This window comes from Pseudophryne corroboree, chromosome 1 (genome assembly GCF_028390025.1).
Source record: "Pseudophryne corroboree isolate aPseCor3 chromosome 1, aPseCor3.hap2, whole genome shotgun sequence".
NCBI classification, from domain to species: Eukaryota; Metazoa; Chordata; class Amphibia; order Anura; family Myobatrachidae; genus Pseudophryne; species Pseudophryne corroboree.
In genome coordinates, this window is record NC_086444.1 from 41,241,544 (window position 1) to 41,264,304 (window position 22,761).

The window sequence follows — 22,761 nt, forward strand, 5'->3', positions numbered from 1 at the left end:
TGATGCACCAGTCTTATAATAATCTTATAATGACACCAGGGACATGTCTTGTTTGACCACATGTTTCTAGATGTGTAACTATATACTTACAGCTCATTATGGGGGAGATGTATCAAAGCATGGAGAGAAATAAAGTGGAGAGAGATAAAGTACTAACCAATCAGCTCCTGACTGCCATTTTTTCAAACACAGCCTGTGATGTGACAGTTAGGAGCTGATTGGTTGGACTTTATCTCTTTCCACAATATCTCTCTCCAAGCTTTGATACATCCCCCCCTGCATATGGCTGCCATCAGGCTTTAAATACCATAATCCAAAATGTATGTTAAGATCTTTTTAACTGTAGTTTTATAACGCTTATTAGAAAATCTGGCTTTGGGCCAGCAAATTCAGGAAAGCATTTTGGAAAGTAGTAATGATTATGTCAAAGGGGGTGGGGGGCACAGATTAGGTGATTATTGGCACCATGCCCCCATCCCTCTTGGACCCCTGGGAGAAAAGGGTGGGTAAGTATTAATTACAGGTCTAATTTTTTTTTTTTTTTTGGGGGGGGGGGGGGGGGGTTGGTGGGGAAGGGGTTGGAATATTTTTATTTATCAGCAGTGTCCCAGCAAACAGATATCGGCATCTTGGCGTGTATTAGGAACCCGCTCGCAGACAGCACAACCGGTAATTACTTTGTAGTCGTGTTAGGGGGTCAGACAACCTCACCCTCCTCCGGGCTGATTAGCGCAGCTTTTATTCGCTCCGTGTGTTTTCCATTATACGGGAAGTCAGGAGGTCTCCGGTGATAATAATGCAGATTTCTCTTCTAGTGATTGAAGTCCGCTCCAGCCGGGGCGATATCACCAGCTCTGATCTAGCATTCCGCGCACAGCCTGCGGAGACAAAAGATTAATGAGGATATTTATAAAGCTCTGATCTAATCCCGGCCACGTTACCTGCTGGAGTACTTACCTCTCAACGGCGGCGTATGAACACTGATAAGAACTGGCTGTACTTAGTGTGACATTCGCTGCGGACATAGTGGATGCAGAGTAGGGTTATTACACCATGGAATATAATGGGTTTCTCTGTGTAATGTTTCAGTTGAGTTTATAAATGATAAATCGTGTTCTATATTTATTTATTATGTTTGTTATATAGCGCTGCGTATTACGCTGTGCTTTCCTATCGGAAAACACCAGTGCTAGAACAAAACTGTGTAATAACAGTCATACCGTATATATCTTTTGTATCAATTGTAAAACGATTTCCCAATGAAAAGTTTAAACTCTATCTTCCATGTCATTTTGAGAAAGTTACGCAAAAAATATTAGTTCAATTAATCAACCATTAAAGTGTACCCTCTCCCAGGGCCGTAACTAGAGGTGGGCCTAGGGGGCGGCACCTGCAGTTTGGTACCTGGAGTTTAAAGGGGACATTTACTAAGCAGTGATAAGAACAGAGAAGTGAGCCAGTGGAGAAATTTCCCCATCAACCAATCAGCAGCTGTGTATCATTTTATAGTATGCAAATTATAGATGTTACTTCAGTGCTGATTGGTTGCCATGGGCAACTTCTCCACTGGCTCACTGCTCCGCTCTTATCACTGCTTAGTAAATGTACCCCACCTCGTAGCCAACAGAACCGCCACAGAGCAGCCCGTAATTTCCGTAGGACAAAGGAGCTCTGCTTCTTCCAGGTCCTGACTCCTGGCACTGCGATGGTGATATCACACGTTCAGGGGCAGGGCTGGCACATGCTGCATTGAGTCCAGCATGTGACAGGGGCAGTGACATGATGTGAGGAGGGGAATGGAGGCAGCAGGAAGCCACAGGCTGAGAGTTATATAGTGGGAGAAGCAGGGTCCCCAGCAGCACAGAGTATATCAGGAGATGTGTGATATGTTAGTGAGGACAGGGCTGCATGTGACAGGGGCAGTGACATGATGTGAGGAGGGGAATGGAGGCAGCAGGAAGCCACAGACTGAGAGTTATATAGTGGGAGGAGCAGGGTCCCCAGCAGCACAGAGTATATCAGGAGATGTGTGATATGTTAGTGAGGACAGGGCTGCATGTGACAGGGGCAGTGACATGATGTGAGGAGGGGAATGGAGGCAGCAGGAAGCCACAGACAGAGAGTTATATAGTGGAAGGAGCAGGGTCCCCAGCAGCACAGAGTATATCAGGAGATGTGTGATGTGTTAGTGAGGACAGGGCTACATGTGACAGGGGTGGGGTGGGGTCAGGGGCGGATTGGGAACAAAAAGCGGCCCTGTAAAAATGTGTACTAGTGGCCCCACATGGGCAGCACCAGAGGTGTAAGGTCTAGCTATGGGCTATGGCAGCAGCACCCTCCCCCCCAAGACTTTCCAGATAGTGGGCATGTCCAGCATCAAGGGGGAGGTTAAAAGGAAATAAAATTACATATTATGAGCACATTATATGATACACCTTCAGAATTTAGGATACAATATAATTCTTTAGAAAGATATATTTTCTTGCTTATTACACCAACCATATCCCAATCACTATTCACTCAATCTTATATGTCAGCCAAGCAGGCAGACAGAGCATACACTAGATCATCTGCAATCACAGGCTAAGTGGCAAAGTCATTTTCATATATGCAAATTATTTAGCATCTTATTCATTATGTATATAATAAATAGGACCACATGTCCTCAAACAAAACAGGCCCCGCGGGTGCGTCGGCCCACCGGGAATCTTCCCTGTAGACCCTGTGCCCAATCGACCTCTGGGTGGGGTGGGGGGAGGAGAAGCGGCAGACAGAGTTATTGTGATGTTAAATATACTTCTGTATACATGACTAAGTACACACATGCAATATTTCACACTCCACAAATGAACAGTGAATTTAGATGAAAAATAACTATACACCTTTTTCACAAATGTAATATGTCTGTATGTAATATATCTGTTTAAATCTGTTTAAAGTGCATTTGCTTGATAACAGGAAGTCTGACAGCCAGAATGAAGTCTTTGGCTTTACAGTAGAGGTGAACAAATTTTTTAAAATCTTCCCCAATTCTGCATTTGGCCACAATATGTAGCACTATTCACTGGTGTTTCCTGCCCAACAGCGGCCACTCCACGCAGCACAAACAGCTGACCGTCATGGTCCGACGCAGATTATTCAATTAATGCAGAGATTTCCGAAAATCAGAAAATCTGCACTAATTTGAGCGTCCGGTATTCAATAGCCGGCGTTTTCGACAGTTTTTTGCTCCATTTTCATCATTCCTTTTCTACTTTTTTTTTTTGGGGGGGGGGGGAATCAAATAGGCACGGACGAAAACAAACCAAAAAACTGTTGAAAACACCCACAAATTCGGCAAAACACGTGGATTAGCTGTGAATTTGCCGTTCCACGTGGTTTTCACCCGGGTGGATTTTTTGACAAGTTGAAAAATCGGAACGGGCTTTGAATAGGTCGAATGTGAATTTGACCTACAAACGGGCGGAAGGTGCCTTTTTTGGACTAGTCGAAAAAACGGCACTAATTGAATACCCCCCAGAATAGAGTATAAATAAAATACAGCGTGGAATGATGAGACAAAAGCAGAACTTAGACTGTGGGGGGATGTCTCAAACCTTGTAAAGAGTGGAGAAGTAGAGAAGTTGCAACCAATCAGGTCCTACCTATCATTTTATGGAATAAATGCTAGGTAGAAGCTGCTTGGTTGTCCACTTCCCCACTCGTTAGCAGGTTTTATACATCTCCCCCTGTATCACTGGGTCTTTGCACCTCCACCACATGGCCTTTCCTCAGAGAAGCTCGCTCAGTGCCATATTTCTCTGCTCATCTGTTTCACAGCCACACAACCTTTATTACACATGATACAACCTTTCACGGCACTGCTGTGTCACCTCTATAGCAGTTGCACATTGGTAGTCGCCCTGGCAAATAAGCACAGGTCCTTCTGATGTCTCAGTACAATATTTTAGATTTTAATCATCTGTCATATTTATAACTGTTTTTTTTAACAGCCACTGATTTCCTTGTATAAATGTAAGAGATGAGAACGGAGGTCAGTTGTCGGTTCAAAATCCATCACATAATCAGGCATTGATGTTGCAGAGTCGACGCGTTTCTCCTATGTGTTCTCTCCTTGTATCAGAACACCCATCTGTTTGTGGTCATGTCAATGGGACGTGGATAGAATGATTGTGTCTCTGATTGTAGGAACTGCTGCAGTTAGAAGACAGACTGGGAAGTGTGACGCGGGGAGCGGTGCAGAACATCATAGAAAGGTGCACGTTCCCACACAAGTACAAGAAGGTAAGAAGCTAATGCATTTCACTGGCATACACACACGCATTTTGCACACATGCATTTCACACACACACACGCATTTCACACACGCATTTCACATACACACACACGTTTCACACACATACAGACATGCATTTTGCACACACGCATTTCACACACATGCACACACGCATTTCACAGGCATGGACACACGCATTTCACACACATGCACAAATGCATTTTACACACATGCACACATGCATTTCACACACATCCACACACACATTTCACACACATGCACACATGCATTTCACACGCATGGATACACGCATTTCACACACATGCACACATGCGTTTCACATTCTAAACTGATGCTCAGTACAGTGTGAAAAATCTCTATTAATAAGTAATAGGTTCATGAATTTTGCTTAGTATCAAACCTGAGAGAGAGATAAAGTGGCCAACTTCTATACTTTATCTCTCTTGAAGGTCTGATACATCTCCCCCATAGTCACAATATGTTTTTGACTTCAGTCTTATAGAGCAATTTAATTTGAAAGCATTTTATCCTTCCACCAGTTCTGACTATACCATCATGTAACCAACCGTCCATCCCTTTTACGTTATCTTCCCCTGTCGTCATGTACATCAGTCTGTCGCCTCTTTCTCCATACAGCCCGAACCGCCCCCTTTCACTCCACAGCGCAGTTCACTAATTTCTCTATTGCTCCTTCTGTCCATCTACTCTTCCTTACCAGACCCTGTGCTACCTATCCTTTCTTGGCCTCCTCTTTTCCTTGTCCTCCCCTGAGCCTCACTGCTTCACCTCTATCAGATGCTTTGCAGTGTATGACTCTCACACTGTCTATTGTACAACAGAGGATACCGCATGACGGCAAAGACACAAAGGAAGACGAGGAGGAGGCTGACACAGACGAGAAGTGCACAATCTGCCTGTCTATGCTTGAAGACGGAGAGGATGTGAGGTGAGTAGAGGCCAGCCTCCCGAGTCCTGGGCAATGAGGCTGACGTTCAATGCCTATAGCAGTGGGAGCCACACTTGCTGTGGTCTCTCTACAGTGCTCTCCCCAGACAAAGTGCCAGTATGCTGAGGGTAATAGTGACATTGGATAATGACATCAATTAAAAGTGATTATTACATTTTATAACTTACTGTGATTAACACGCACCTGCTGCAATCAGAAGACAGTTACAGCTTACAGTACTCCTGACGTTATATCCTCTTGCCACCACTTCCATGCCCCAATACGGAATAGCTGAGGGCCGGAGTCACAGGTGAAAGACTGAAGCATCCCAGGGATCTATACAGTTTCTCGTCTCTTTGGTTGCTCCTAATATTTAACATGACTGAACATCCTTAGGCCCAGATTTATTAAGCCTTGGAGAGTGATAAATTGCACTGTGATAAAGTACCAACCAATCAGCTCCTAACTGTCATTTTTCAAACACACCCTGTAACATGGCAGTTAGGAGCTGATTGGCTGCTACTTTATCACTCTCCAAGGCTTCATAAATCTGGGCATTCATTTTTTAACAAAACTTTCTATCTACTGTGGTAACCCTTTGACAGACTCTTCTTTTAGCCTTTATGTTTGTTACCTGGTGCTTCTCATGTTATTTATTAATTGTTTGTATACAATTTTACATACGAATCAAAATGGTCAGGGTTGAAATACAAATGACATTAAGAAGAAGCATTGTAACCCGCTCACCTTTTCTGTGCACAAATCAGCCACAGACAATTAGTTATCTCATCTCTTTAAAACAGTAGTAGGCTGCCCATGACTAGCTACCTCTTGTGGAACCACAAGCCCCAGCAAATCCTGCCAATCTTCCGCTGTCCAGTGCCTATGAGCCGTGCGCAGGTGGCACCTTATGCCATTATTCAGTACATACAAGGCCCCATGGCTTCAAGATGAGGGACGCGAATGGTAATGCTATAGTGTAGGGCCCTTTATTAATTCTATCCCACTTCAAATTGCTAGCAACTGCAAGAGAGAGATTGGTGATATTCTGTATGGTTCTATACTGATGGGAACACTCTGTCCACGGGGTCTAGTTTTAGTGTGAACACATAAATAAATACAGGTCAGGAATAAAGGTTAGCATATATTCCTGCCGACAGGACAGTACACTTATACCCCTTTCACATCTCCAATGCCGGACCCACCCAGGAATTGGAAACGGGTCCTTCCCTGGTGGGATCCGGCACTGGGCCCTAACAGCTGGCTTCCCGACCCGGCAATATGCCGGGTTGGGTTGCCATAGCGGTGGAGGGCGGAGCCGGTATCGGGGGCGAAGGCGGCTCTGAGAGATAAGCTCATCTCCGCGCCGCCTTTCCCTATGCTGTGAATGGATACCGGGTATTCAACACCGGACTAACCCTTCTTATTACCCTGGTTGAATTAACGGGTCAGGTGATCCGGGAATTCTCCATGGGCCCTTTCACATCGCACAGCGACACGTGTCGACTCAGCAATATAGCGGGTCGATACGGGTTATTTTTGCAATGTGAAAGAGGTATTATTGGCCTAAATCAGTGTGGTACAGACGCTGTTAAAACTTTGGCAGCACACATTGAGCAACTTCTGAATAGCTTTCTCACTAAATTGAATTGAACCTTTGACTCAGTGAAAGGGAGATAAGGGCAGAGATGTAGATGGGAGAGGAGTGGGTGAGGGCTTTGTAAGTGATACCCCTTTTCCACTAGCTTAAAAAACTCGGGTAAATGCACGGGGGCGCGCATTTACCCGTGTTTTTTACAAGTGGAAAAGGGTCCCCCCGCAAAAACCCGGATCAAGTGACCCGTGAATCCTACCCAGATATCTACCTGGGTAGGACACAGGAATGATCCAGGTCGGGTTGTAGTGTAAACGGGAGCCGTGTTGATGTGACACGGCTCCCGTTTACACTGCATGGAAGGGCGGCGCTGGGAGATCATGTGATCTCCCAGCGCCGCCCCTGCCGCGTCACTAGCAGCGTCACCAAACCGGCAATATGCCGGGTTGGTGACTGCTGATGGGAAAGGGGGCTGAGCACGGGCCGCAGCCCGGTAGCACCCGTGTCAGGCTCCCGGCTGCGACCCTTGCTCATAGGTGGAAAAGGGGTATAAGTGAGAGTGAGAAGCTTGAATTGGATTCTGAAAGGGAAGAGGAGCCAGTGAAGGGCTCATGAAACCTCTTTTGTGCCAAATGAGGCGGGTGGCACCCGGAAGCCTGACACAGGTGCTTCCCGGGTGCGACCGGGCTCAGGGTCCTTTCCGACCGCTGATTCCAACCCGGCATATTGCTGGATTGGAGATGTCAGCGATGACGCGGTGGGGGCAGTGCTTGGAGAGCACATGATCTCCAAGCGCCGCCCTTCCACGCACTGTAAATGGGAGACGGGTTGATGCGACCTGGCTCCCGTTTACACAGCACAGCTTGCCGGTTTGAAACCGTGTTCAACCCTGCAAGCTACCCGAGTTGGAATACCGGGTCACTCAGCCCAGATTGTTCCAACTGGGCCCATTTACACCAAACAGCAACACGGGTTGCGCGCGCTCATGTGCAATAACCCGTGTTATACGCTGGCGGTGTAAATGGGGTATAAGAGAGGAGAGGTGGACGTAGTGCGTTTTGGTGAGGAAGATGAGCCGGGCAGCAGCATTGAGGATAGATTGGAGTGGAGAGAGGTAATTGTCAGGGAGGCCAGTCAGGAGATTATTGCAGTAGTCCAGTCTGAAGATGGCCAGTGAGTAATATGTGTTTATCATATCGCATATTTACTAAACTGCTGAGAGGTTTCCGGCCTGGGACAGCACAGAAATGACTGAGAGCAGATTGCTGCATAAAACACATTTATTCAGGAAACAATTTCACACGTTGCAGTTTCCCAGGCACAATGTGACTCTCCCCTGCATATGCCTTATTTCAGAACTCCGGACAGCAACTCACAATTAATAATGGGGGGTCATTCCGAGTTGTTCGCTCGTTAGCTGCTTTTAGCAGCATTGCACACGCTAAGCCGCCGCCCTCTGGGAGTGTATCTTAGCTTTGCAGAATTGCGAACGAAAGATTAGCAGAATTGCGAATAGAAATTTCTTAGCAGTTCCTGAGTAGCTCGAGACCTATTCCTACACTGCGATCAGTTCAGACAGTTTCGTTCCTGGTTTGACGTCACAAACACACCCAGCGTTCGGCCAGACACTCCCCCGTTTCTCCAGCCACTCCCACGTTTTTCCCTGAAACGCCTGCGTTTTTCCGCACACTCCCAGAAAACGGCCAGTTTCCGCCCAGAAACACCCACTTCCTGTCAATCACACTACGATCACCAGAACGATGAAAAAACCTCGTAATGCCGTGAGTAAAATACTAAACTTTTGTGCTAATTTACTTGGCGCAGGCGCACTGCGAACATTGCGCATGCGCAGTTTGCGACTAATCGCTCCGTAGCGAAAAAAAATAACGAGCGAACAACTCGGAATGACCCCCAATATTATAAAGCAATTGTCACCAAAATCTATTTTTCGAAATTATCATCTTTTAAAATGCATTTAATGCTCCTAATCTCAAGTGTGTGACAATCTCTTGAGAAGATTGGGGCTGTCGCTTCTTTTACAATCTAATCATTCAATCTGGTTTTTTCTTTTTACTTTTTTTTTTTTAGCAAACTGTTAAAAAGTCAACATATGGCTATAGACTCAAAGGGGTAAATTTACTACGGTGGGAGTTCTATTTAAGATGGGATGTTTCCCATAGCAACCAATCAGATGCCAGGTATTATCTTCTAGAAGGTGCAAGATAAATGAGAAGTAGAATCTGATTGGTTGCTATGGGCAACATCCCATCTTAAATAGAACTCCCTTCTTAGTAAATTTACCCCAAAGTATGAGTAACTGCACATTTTCCAATCAATGACTTACCTAAAAATCAATTCTTTATCTAGAAGATTCAGATTGGACCTGATAATCAACCTGAAAATGTCTGGGACACGCGTGTGTCAATTATGCTCTCATTAAAGCTTATCGGATGTAGGGGGTCATTCAGACCTGATCGCACGCTAGGGTGTTTCGCTGCAATCAGGTCAGAACTGCGCATGCATATGAACCGCAATGTGCAGGCGCATCGTACGGGTACAAAGCGGATCGTTGCTGAGCGATGGATTTAATGAAGAATCCATTTGCACAGCCAATTGCAAGGAGATTGACAGGAAGAGGGCGTTTGTGGGTGGCAACTGACCGTTTTCTGGGGGTGGTTTGAAAAACGCAGGCGTGTCCAAGCATTTGCAGGGCGGGTGTCTGACGTCAATTCCGACTCGAACAGTCTGAAGTGATCGCAGCGGCTGAGCAAGTTCTGGGCTACTCAGAAACTGCACAAAACTTTTTTGCAGAGCTCGGCTGCACATGCGATCGCACACTTGCAAAGCTAAAATACACTCCCCCATAGGCGTCGACTATCTGATCGCAGCGCTGCAAAAAATAGCTAGCGAGCGATCAGGTCTGAATTAGGCCTATAGATGGATCAGATTCCAATAAGTGTGACTTGATTGTATGTTGCGGTTCAACAATTTGTCTAACAAAAAATATTTGCTCCACGGGGTCTTAGCTTTAGTTATTGACTAAGGTGGTCATTCTGAGTTGTTCGCTAGCTGCATTCGTTCGCTGTGCAGCGATGAGGCTAAAAAACGGCACTTCTGCGCATGCGCACATGCAACGTACTATTACAACGAACGATGTAGTTTCACACAGGGTCTAGCGATGCTTTTCAGTCGCACTGGTGGCCGCAGAGTGATTGACATGAAGTGGGCGTTTCTGGGTGGCAACTGACCATTTTCAGGGAGTGTTTGGGAAAACGCAGGCGTGCCAGGAAAAACGCAGGCGTGGCTGGGTGAACGCAGGGCGTGTTGGTGACGTCGAATCCAGAACTGAATGGGCTGAAGCGATCGCAAGTGCTGATTAGGTTTCAAGCTACTCTGAAACTGCACAAAATTATTTTGTAGCCGCTCTGCGATCCTTTTGTTCGCACTTCTGCTAAGTTAAAATACACTCCCAGTGGGCGGTGGCATAGCATTTGCACGGCTGCTAAAAACTGCTAGCGAGCGATCAACTCGGATTGACCACCAAAACCTCTTAGTTGACAACAGAAAAAAAAGTAAAATATAAAATAGGAGACAATTATAACATAGTAATACAGCAATACATAAAGTATAATTTAGGGATGTAATAGACAGATGACTATTTTCTCCTAATTTATTTTTTCTGTTTTAATATTAAAATCATTGTATTTTTGGGATAGAGTTGCCTTATTTTTATTCATAATGAATCTTCGTTTTGGGTGCATTGCCCTGCTTATGAGATGGTTTGCATTAGATCCACAATTGTAGATTGTGCTGATTCACAGCTGACGTAAGACGCCATAATGGTGTTGTGTCTGCCAATAGAATTCCACAACAAACCATTATTGTTAATGCAACCTGCAAATTAATGAAATCTATGGCAATCCAATGACTGTGGGATTAAAAATGCCAGCATGCCCTGTCAGCCTCTGGCAGTTCTGCAGCAGGGTCAGACGGCATAAGCATTTCCTGTATCCGATATAACTGCCAGCAGAGCCTTCTGGGAACATTCCTGGAGAAAGCTGAGCTTATCTGACAGCCAAGGAATATCTGATGATGCAGTCTGCCCAGCATTGCAACCCATCCAAAGATATGCTTTAATGTTTATTATTTCTGGGGCATTTGTATCTTTATATATATATATATATATATATATATATATATATCCCTTACATTGCTTCCTTTCTATAGTATAAATTAATCCAATAATTTCAATTAATTAAGCACATTTGATTTTGATCCCACTTCCCTACTGAAAACATCAATCATCAACTGTTCTTGCTGTCTTCTGATGCATACTCTACAAGATGTCAGGAGGATCTATAGTGGGCGCCATTGCTACGGGAGTCAGCTCAGAGGCTTAGGGGACCTGCCTCCCCTGCACTCAGCTCATATTGGCATGACTAGCCAGCTGCGTGATAAGACCAGGTGACACTGTATAGAATACAGAAAGGCACAGTCTTCAAACTACTCGCCACAATACTAGTGTATTCCGTGCTTTGAATACATTAGATCCGGTGAGTAGATTATAGACTCTTTCCTTCTACCAACCGGCTGTTCCGCAGTGTATTCTGTGCTGCGGATTCAGTGCTGGGGTAGAAGAAAGCCGATGAGGTTGTGGAGTGCGGCCAACAGGAACCCGCTCATGTGAAATGGGGGCAATACAATGTGGCATAATATGAACTGAGGTCACTACTATGTGGAAACATGTGAACTTGGGGCACTACAATGAGTCATAATATGAACTGAGGACACTAAAAAGTGGCATAATGTGAACTGGGGGCACTACAGTGTGGCATAATATGAACTGGGAGCACTACTATATGGACTAATGTGAACTGGGGAACTACAATATGGCATAATAAGAACTGGGGGCACTACAATATGGCATAATAAGAACTGGAGGCACTACAGTGTGGCATAATATGAACTGGGAGCACTACTATATGGACTAATGTGAACTGGGGGCACTACAGTGTGGCATAATATGAACTGGGAGCACTACTATATGGACTAATGTGAACTGGGGGCACTACAGTGTGGCATAATATGAACTGGGAGCACTACTATATGGACTAATGTGAACTGGGGGCACTACAATACGGCATAATAAGAACTGGAGGCACTACAGTGTGGCATAATATGAACTGGGAGCACTACTATATGGACTAATGTGAACTGGGGGCACTACAATATGGCATAATAAGAACTGGGGGCACTACTGTGTGGAATAATGTGAACTGGGGGCACTACAATATGGCATAATAAGAACTGGGGGCACTACTGTGTGGAATAATGTGAACTGGGGGCACTACAAAGAGGCATAATATGAACTTGGCGCACTACAGTGTAGCATAATATGAACTGGGGGCACTACTATGGGGAATAATGTGAACTAGGGGCACTACTATGGGGAATAATGTGAACTGGGGGCACTACAATGTGGAATAATGTGAACCGGGGGAGCTACAATGTGGCATTATATAAACTGGGGACACTATTATATGGAATAATGTGAACTGGGGGCACTACAATGTGGAATAACGTGAACTGGGGGCACTACAATGTGGAATAATGTGAAATGGGGAGCTACAATGTGGCATTATGTAAACTGGGCACACTATTATCTGGAATAATGTGAACTGGGGCACTACAATGTGGTATAAAATTAACTAGGGCACTAATATGGGGCATACAATGAACAACCACTATGGAGAGTGGTGTATCTAAAGTAGCATTGGGGACCCTTTCAAAAAAAAAATTTTTTATGGGGCCCACAAAGTTCATATCATACTTCCACATGGTGCCCTGCTGTTTTTTTTGTTTGTTTTTTGTAAGAGAGTGAAACTTTTATCTTATTTTGCCAAACCTGTTTGCCAAACTGTTCTCTGAATATTCCTTTATATCCCACCAGGAGATTACCCTGTATGCATCTCTTCCACCAAGTCTGTGTGGATCAGTGGTTAGTCACCAGTAAGAAATGCCCTATCTGCCGGGTGGACATTGAAACGCAACTTGGAGAAGACAGTTGAGAGTTGAGGGACCTTCGTCAGGATTCCCATGTTCCCTATCAGGTCACGTGGCCATTGCCTGCAGCAAAACTTTGCCTTCTGAGCCATTTTAATTAGAGGACAGCTTGCAAGCACATATTCTGTAGATGAATTGTGGGCATGCAACAATATTGGAGGACCCTAACAGCCATAACGCCCTACTGGAAGCTGGCCTTCCTAGAGCCAAAATGGGGCCGACAGCTGGAGACGAAGACTAGCTCACGAAGGTACTAGTGTGGTAGTCGTCTGGCTTGCCAATCCTGCACCTCAAAGGATTGTATATATACCTCTCAAATAAGTAGAATAAAGTAGGGGTACACGTAGCTGCAGTATTTATGTGGGTGGCACCTGGAGCATGTTAGCTTATTACAAAAAATGTTCTGTGTTTGATGCCCTAGTCATCTTGTGGTGGACATGTCGCTATTAGCCTAATTTTGCACCAAATATTATTTCTTAATTTTATTTTTTATTTATATTATTTTATTTCTTGGTTTTTTTTTTTTTTTGGTGCTTGGATGAGCCATTAAGGTCAATACATCAAAATTTCCCAACTTCCAAAATACGAGGCCAAGAAGATCCTGTTTACAGATAAAAGGATGAGATTTGCAGCCTCAACTTTGTTATTTTACTTTACATAAATAATTTATTTATTACTCTTGAATTATGTTTACAGAAGGATTTATAAAGGGCAAAGATTGCTGAGGTTATCAATTCTTTGGTTTACTCTGCTGCTGCTGCCGGGCAGATTCTCACAACAGACATTGTAGTCCGTTCCCCAAGTTGTTGTATTTCAGGTTCCGCAAGAGTATTAGTAAGAAAATGCCGGAATGGAGAGCGTGGAATTACAGCCATAGTTGTCCAGGGCTTTCCATTTTTAGAAACAGCTGATTTAATAACACTGCTAGCACAAGCCCCAGAAAATATTTACAGCACAAACTTATATGGGACCCCTGTTATAGCACAACATGAAAGTGATTATGGAACCCACTGACTTAATGTGAGTTATGTGAGGGAAATAAGTCAGCAAATGGTAATGCTCTAAAATATTTTTTAAAAATCCACTTTATAAATAAATAATTACTGTATTTTGGTTTGGATCCCGCTACCATTTGTTGGCTTTGGGAGTCTCCTTACCAGTATATATAGGGAGTCACTTATTCACATTTATTTTTAAAAGTGAAAAATTCCTATAAATTAAAAAAGGGATTTTCATGTTCCTACTTTTTTTTTAAATAAGGGGCCGTCATGCTGTTTTGCTTAAATGTAACTGATATCATCCTTAAACTTGAGCCCTATATGATAAATATTATAATTCTAACTCTAATGAAATTCATCATAGGAGCATTTAATCAATTACATTTTGCATCTCCACTAATAATTACTATATTGTTAGGCTTGAGGCTCCAATTTAAAAATAATAATAATAATAATAATAACAACAATAATAATAATAATAATGATAATGATAATTATTATTTTTATAATAATAATAATAATAATAATAATAATAATAATAATTATTATTATTATTATTATCTAAATTGGACAAATATCAGGAGCCAAAATGCCTCTAAATTTGGGTGCACCTGTTTCCTGGCCTGCCAAAACCCAGAGGATGAGGTTAACTTGGTACTGAGTTCTGCATTACCCCTAAGATGAATTAACATGCACAGGCAAGGCTTACACTTAGGGTGCTGGCACACTTTAGTGAATATATTGATCTTGTTAATGAAGCTGAAGCCGTTCAATAGCTCAGTCCCAACTCCTCTTCTCTATTAACTTCACTTTCAATTTTTCAAAAATTCAGTGACGTCACTAGTGCCTGGCCAGAGCTCCACAGGAATCCCAAGAGCTGACGTTTAATGACTGCAGAGAACAAATGCCATTTAAAGCCTTCAATAAGAGCACAATTTACTTGATGTTGAAACAGATGGAGATCTGTTTGCTTGTAAGCAGTCCACTAGGGAAGCAACTGAAGAATACATCAATTGCCATTGTAATACTCTAGCAGGAGAGTTTGCAGAACGTCTGTGGGATCTGGCGTCCAGCTTCAGCAGATCAAACCATTTCCACAGGTGTAACAATAAAAATGCTCTATTATTTTGCCTCTTTGTATGATATACCCCTTGCTTCCTTAAGTGCACGGTAGGTAGCCTTTGGAGTTTTGATCCTAAAAAGTATTAAATTATTGCCTAATGAACAAGCACATTTTTTTCTAAAAACGTAAAGTTTTTATCAAGCTGTATTTGTGTGTATGAACCCTAAAAACAGTGAGCTGTAATGTCACAGATTGTATTGGTGTTATGGGTACCACGTGTTCAATATCTTGTGCGAATAGAAAGCTATAGAGTGATTTCAAATACGTAGGAATCAACTGTTGATAGTTTACAGGGTTTCGTGAGTTTAAATGCCTTATATTTAACAATCATAATTTATGACTAACTTGTAGATTTTTTGTGGGTTCTTATTTAATTATTTTTATAGTTGTTTTGGCCTTTTTAATTATAATTTATTTATTTAGAGATGATACTAATTTTTTTTAAATATATATATAAATATAACTCCTATTACCTCATTTTCTGCATTGTTCTGGACTGGAATGCTCTGCATGTGAAAGTACTTTTAAACAAATGATATCTTGTAAAAAAAATAATTGAATAATATTAATTCAGGGTGTGTGATTATGAACTGTATTACTGTGGTGCTGTTACCTTGGATACATTCCTTACGAATGCAAACTTTCTGTATGCTGTGACCTAGTGGATAACTGCAATATAGTGGATGTGTTTAGCACATATAAATATTATTTGCACTCATAATCAAACCGAGTTGACCTTTTCACTTTCCTCAGCGTCTATTAAATTATTCTTGCTTGAAAACTTGAAGCCAAATAGAATATATTAGTTTATCAGGGTGAGGAATCAGCAACAAACACAATTCCGTAATGAATCTGTTTACCGACCTATAGGTGGCAGTGCTGCACAGCTTCGGAATACCAGGTTTCTCCAGCCAGTGAAACGCGTCGCTGCTTATATTCAATGGAAATGGCTATTGCAGTGTTTATACATAAGAAGTTCTCTTTTGTTATAAGAAATTATTGAATGTTATAGAATTTCTAAGCAGGGTTGCCAACCATGACTGACTTTACTGACAATCAGTAAAAAAAAAAGAAAAAAAGATCACAGATAAATAATTAAAAAAGTAGTTGTAAAACTCAGACCCCACAGTCACTTCAGTAATACATAAAGAAGTGCAAATAGAATAATGTTTAGTTTTTTAGGGTTGCAAGTCCTTTAATTAAAATACTGATTTCCATGTGTTTTGCATATAGTGCTTGTGATACTGCATAAAAATACATCAGTATATTTAAAAAAAAAAACATTTTCAGTAAAAGTAGTTTCAAGGGTTGGCAGTCCAGCATCTGAGCAGCTACTGAATGCTGAATTTGATAATTAAAGCTGGTACCAGATTGGTTGAAATAATTTTCAACGCGTTTCGCATCATAGTATTTAATTACCATTCTGGGTGTTGCAAAAATGTAACTGTTGCTTTTACAGATATGGTATGAAAGTTGGCCCACTTTTCCCTGTGTTTATAAAGTAACTGGTTATTTAAAGGAAAACTATATACCTAAAGTATACCTACATTAAAAGTATCACACGCGATGGAGTAGATTGCAATGTTAATAAATATATATATAGAAAAATTCCAATGTACATTTTCTGAATTTACATTTTTTTAAATTATTGGAAGTACAGTTAACTGCAACGTTAGTAATACTTACTTTCATTCTATAGCGTTTTCATGTTTTTGCAATATTTATTTCCAAGATAGCTGCTGCCACTTAGACGTATGCACATAGTATGAATGTAGAAGATGCACAATCTGTACAAATATAAGATACATTTTATCAAAAACATTTTTGCTGTTTAAAATGCGAATTAAACCTATCTACAGTATGACCAAGTTATATTTTTCCTTTAAGAACCAAAGAGTCAACTTGCTGTAATATGACACATTTAATAATTTATTGTGCAACCTGGTAGAAAATGTAATAGTCTCGTAACTGAAGTAATGATGAGGAAAATTAATGTAAAATATCCAATTATTGTATGTTAATCTCAAACTCGCACAGGATACTTTTATAAGGGGCCTCTTCAGTAGGCTTTGATAGTATGTTACATTGTTATCACACCAAGGTACTGTCCTATAGACTCCGGTGATGGGTGTTAACTGAAACATTGTTACACAAGCATATCAAATGCATAGGGGTGTGTACAGTTTAGCTGTTCTTACAGTCACCTGGATTTGAAGGGATGGGCTTCAATATTCAATATTCATGGCGGGGGTGTCCTTATACGGAGGCTCATTTTGGGTGGATCAGGCATGAGTCAAAGTGATAAAAACAAATATACTATATAAATATATATATATATATATATATATATATAAAATATCAAAAATAGATTCCCTTTTGGCCATGCTAACATCAAAACCAAGCTGCACCCCGCTAATGGAGACCAAATAGATAATAAACAAAACGATATACCTCAGGTGCGCTCATACATTCTTAATAGGTAGTATACCTTTTTGCAAATGGTCACTCAATGTTACACAATATAATAAAATATTCAGGAAACTTATATCAAATTAGATACCTGAAAGTTTTATTCCTGGTATAAAAACAAAGGTTGGTAAAACATAATTTTATAAAACATGATACATATAGTTGATATTAGTTCACATAGATGGTAACAATTTGACCTGTCCAATTTCGAAGGATGCAATGTTAGGTTATTACCTCACCCTTTATGGGTGTGAGCTCTTTAGGTGAAGATCCTTTTTAAAAGGTGCAGGCGATTACAAAAAGGATCCAAGAACAAACCTACGCGTTTCGCCCACACAGGACTTCATCAGGGGTATGGTTCAAAATAATCGGTTAAATACACTCTTAACGAGGATTAGTTATCTTCAAAACAGTCGAATCCACAAATGAGCTTTAATAAGCCGAATTGGTCAACATGCGGTAATAACCATATAAAAGTGTCGTAGGGGGTCTAAATGGTAATAGCCGTACCGACTTAATCACTATGATATGCGTTTCTCCCTCTGATCAGCAGCAATAGTATTGCTGCTGAAAAGCCCAAAGCAATATAACCTTTTCCTCTATAGCAATCATTCTGCAGCCTCGTCCTTTTTCCTGCGAGGACTGAAGTCCATCTATAGCTCTTTGGAGCTTTCTTGAAGAGCCATGGACAGATTGAAGCGCCCCAGCACTGTAGGTCATGGTGCAAGAACACCAGGTGCTGTACACAGAGGTAGAAGTTTATATTGAGGTGGGATTGACCAAAGGTCGACCATCCTAGTTAAATGTCCAACTGCAAAAAGGTCTATTTCCGGTGGGTGATAGCTCCCGCTCACCACAACTAGGCCGAAAGTGGACTTCCTTTTCAGAATATGAAAACACACAAACTCCCAGAAGTTTCCCCATCACATTTTCAAACTCTTTTTCTATTGCAAAGTCTCAGCCGACAGATCAAACTCATCGATACAGTCATCTGAGAGGTTGGCAACTATGCTGTACCCCTCAATTAGGCCGTGTCCATCTGTTGGGCTGTTAGCTGGCCAAGCATACGACGTCTGGCGCTTCCTTTGCCAAGATGACCACATTCAGTGTAAATGGAAGTGACCTCTTCAGCTATAGTGCTAATGGATAGTTAGTCCCCTGTTCATTTTCATAATTATCGGAGTTACATGCAGCGGGTAAATGGACAGTACAATTCGATGTGGAGAGCAAGCGACACAAATTGTGAGGAGGATTTCTGAACACGCCGGGAGCGGAGGTGATGAGAAGAAAGCGTTGGAAGCTTTCAATTACTATATGCAAATTAGTTCTATGCATAAACAGCCACGTAACTTGCATCTGAGAAATTGCTCCTTCTGAGCAATACAGTCACTTACTCATTGCACAGTTAGATAACAGAACAACCAGAAATAGTCATTAATTACAATCAAGTTCACCCATCACCAGGCAGAGGAGGGCAGCCATTGGCCGGGCAGAAGCAATACAGCTGCATCTTATCAATTCATATTGCATGAGGCACAATACAGCATTTTCAGGATGCCCTTTATTAACATCACACCGGTACTTTACCCCAGAGCAACCACTTAGATGTTTACTTGCATTATTCACTCTTACACTAGACTGATCAAAGCTCAAACCTGATTGGTTGCTATGGGATATGCAAATTATACGTTATGGTAAATATAAGTAAAACTTTGTTGAAGTGTGAGATAACAATTATTGGATATTTTTCATTACTGCTGGATGTCATTTGCTGCTACATACATAATAATGTATATTAAAATAAAGGGATAATGTTACGTGATTTTTAAATAACCTTAGACATATTTAAATAAATACATTTTTCAGATCTCATTTGCTATGGTTCGCTAAGAAAATACTGTTGTCATCTCAAAATCTGACCAGGCTAGCCACATTACACTGCATAAATATATATATATATATATATACACACACACACACATATATACACATAGGGGGTATGTATAAGTCACGAGATGTAATAAGTTCCAAGATAACAGAGTCGGATTGGTTTTGTCGAGATCAACACTAAATTTAAAGGGCCAATTAGTTATAAGGCTGGTTTTGCCTTATAAACGTTTGCCATTTAACCCGACTCTGTAATCTCGGAGCCTATTACATCACCCCCTCCCCACAAACTTTTGTTTCAGTACAGTTACTGAAATGTATGATTCGGCAACCCCAAGGGGCAGTATAATAATGATAATTATATTAAAAAGGACAAGAGGAGGTGTTTACCATTGCTACCAATCAGATTCTAGCTGTCCTTCATCTAGTACACTGTATATAATAATAGCTACAATCTGATTGGTTGATTTGGGCAACCCCTCCAATTTTCCTTTTCTTTGAAGTTTTAGTAAATCCACCCCTCTGAGCATTTTCCCAAATCATGGCCTTTTATACTCTATTTAAACTTTACCCAGTGAGCAGCCATATTGTTTGGGAGGAGCCAATATACATTGTGTTATCACGTATATTGGTTTATACCAGGAAGAGATGTGCAGAGGTGACTTTAAATAAACCATGAGATACAAGTGTTTGCGGGAACAATATTAAGCTGTTAGAAAAAGCTAATTTAGTGATTTAGTGGAAAAGCTTTGAAGCCAGTCTATAATGGGTGTAACAAGAGTTGTATAGTGTGTATCTTACCTAGTGCGTTTATGTCACAATTCTTCGTGCCAATTAACTTTTAAGATGCAAAGACTAAAACAAAAAAATGTAAAAAAAATAATTAAAGAATCTCAGAATTAGTTGTTTAATGGCGTGGGTGAGGGAAAAGGTCAGTCTCGGTTTTGTAATCCCTACTGCTGTCTGATGTGGTGTGGTGCAACATTTTGTTACATATAGACTATTTTATAGTAAAAAAAAATGGTAAAAAATTAAGAATAAAAAATGCTAGAAGATTATTTATTATCAATATGAAAGCAATAGTGCATTACAAATGAGACATTAGAAATTGTGTACTTGCTTCAATTCACATTTTGTGGACTTTTTTTGTACTTTATTTATAACTAATAAATTAAATTGCATTGCTAACTATTTCACTTCTGACGGTTTATTTTGTGTTCAGTCGTGGCTTCGTCTACAGCTCTCACACACCAGCATTCACAGACAGTGGGGAATAGAGTGATGCATACCCTTATGTCTTACTATTACACAATACAGGTCCGAGGAGGAGATCCTTATAGACGCAGTACGCTGGGTGCAGTAGTGCACCAGTCGCAGAGGTGTAATGGATTCTGATTTAACCCGACATGCGGGATGATGGCTGAACATGGTTATGTCTTGTAAATGATTGCCCCTACCCACTCCATTTCATCCCTCCCAGAGCTGGCCCTAACCAATATGATGCCCTAGGCAAGATTTTGGCTGGTGCCCCCTAGCACCACCGCTGGTTCTGCCTCTGACCTTGCACCTCTTTCCCAGCACCATCACCCCTCACCCATAGCAGTCCTTGTACCCCCTATATTTTAAATAGGAACAGTTCGCACATTTGACGCACAGCCCAAAAAGGGGCATCTTCTTGCTGGGCAGGGGCTTGGCCACACAATAGTAACCCCAATTCCAATTACGCCACACAGTACTGCAACTTTATTCACATTTTATCTTGCGATAGTGTCCATAATTCATATTACATCCCACAGTAGTATCACTTTACCTTATAAACGTTACTCCTCACAGTAGAGCCCCTTATTCACATTACATCACACTGAATTGCTCCTTATTCACATTACACCACACCATATTGCTCTTTATTCACATTAGATGACACAGTAGTGCCCTTTCTATATGCAACTCCACATAGTAGAGCACCTTATACACATAATGCCACACATTAGTAATGCATTTATACACAATTCCACACAGTAATGCCCCTTACACATATGAGACACATTAATGTCCTTATAAACATAATGCACCTTACACATTATGACAACCTTTATTATTGCCCTTTTACACATAATGTCCCTTACACATATGCCGCACATTATTAATGCCCCTTATACACATAATGACACACATAGTGCCCCCTACACATTTGCTGCACATTATTAGTGCCCCTATACCCATAATGACACACATACAGTAGTACCCTGTTACACATATGCCGCACATTATTAATGCCCTTATACACATAATGACACACATAGTGCCCCTTACACATATGTTGCACATTATTAATGCATTTTTACATGACACACATAATGCTCCTTACACATATTCCGAACACTACTGCACAACCAACCCACTCACATGCACACAGCACTCACACTGCCACTAACACTGTGACCTCTGCCTCTGCTTGGATACAGATGTGTCCTCACAAATCTTGCATCAATGCTAATGTCAGGCACCTTTTTTTAATGAAAATGCATCTTATTTGCATTGCTATGTGGCTAGGATGCACAAGCAGCTTCTGCTGATTAAACTGATATGCAGCATGCCTATATACTGTGTGAGACTGTGGCTGTATCTGCATATGAAATGCTACATACAGAATATAGGCATGCCGCATATCATTTTAATCAGCATAAGCTGATGATGCCCCTAGGCATATCAAATGCCCTCAGCAATTGCCTAGTTTGCCTATGCCTATGGCCGGCTCTGATCCCGCCCAATGCATTTAATAAAAGGAAGACACACCACATGCCCCTAGAATAGACCAATCAAACCTCGCCGTCATCCCAAAACACCCCTCGGAGCCCACACAATGCCCAAATACCCCAAACACCATCCTATGTCCTGTAGAGCCCCATGTGCCCCAAACCACCTTTCAAGCTTCCCCCTTTCACTTAAATATACAGGGTGGCCGTAATTAAACTTCCCCTATTCAGAGCCGTCTGTAGCTTGAACTAACTTGTACCAGAATGTCACCATGGGGGTCATTCCGAGTTGATCGTTAGCTGCCGTTGTTCACAGCGCAGCGATCAGTGTAAAAATGGCTAATCTGCGCATGCGTATGCACCGCAATGCGCACGCGCGACGTACGGGTACAAAGAGCATTGTGGTTTTGCACAGGTTCTAGCAATGCTTTCAGTCACACGGCCGAACGCAGGAAGATTGACATGAAGTGGGTGTTTCTGGGTGTCAACTGACCATTTTCAGGGAGTGCTTAGAAAAATGCAGGCGTGGCTGGGCGAACGCTGGGCGGGTGTGTGACGTCAAAAGCCGTCCCTACGTCGCTAGAATCAACGCACACGAAGAGTAACCACAGGGCTGGTCTTATTTTGC

General features: G+C 41.8%; 1 protein-coding gene across 2 annotated transcripts in view; it reads left to right on the forward strand.

Annotated features, from left to right (window-relative positions):
• The window catches only part of ARK2C (arkadia (RNF111) C-terminal like ring finger ubiquitin ligase 2C), a 163,403-nt gene extending 142,847 nt beyond the window's left edge, over positions 1-20,556 (forward strand). For both annotated transcript variants that reach the window (XM_063958537.1, XM_063958546.1), the window contains 3 exons: positions 4,189-4,284; positions 5,137-5,243; positions 12,788-20,556. In XM_063958537.1, the coding sequence (XP_063814607.1) occupies positions 4,189-4,284; positions 5,137-5,243; positions 12,788-12,905 (321 nt within the window). In that variant the 3' untranslated portion in view covers positions 12,906-20,556. The remainder of the gene's footprint in view (positions 1-4,188; positions 4,285-5,136; positions 5,244-12,787) is intronic.
• Positions 20,557-22,761: the final 2,205 nt, after the last annotated feature.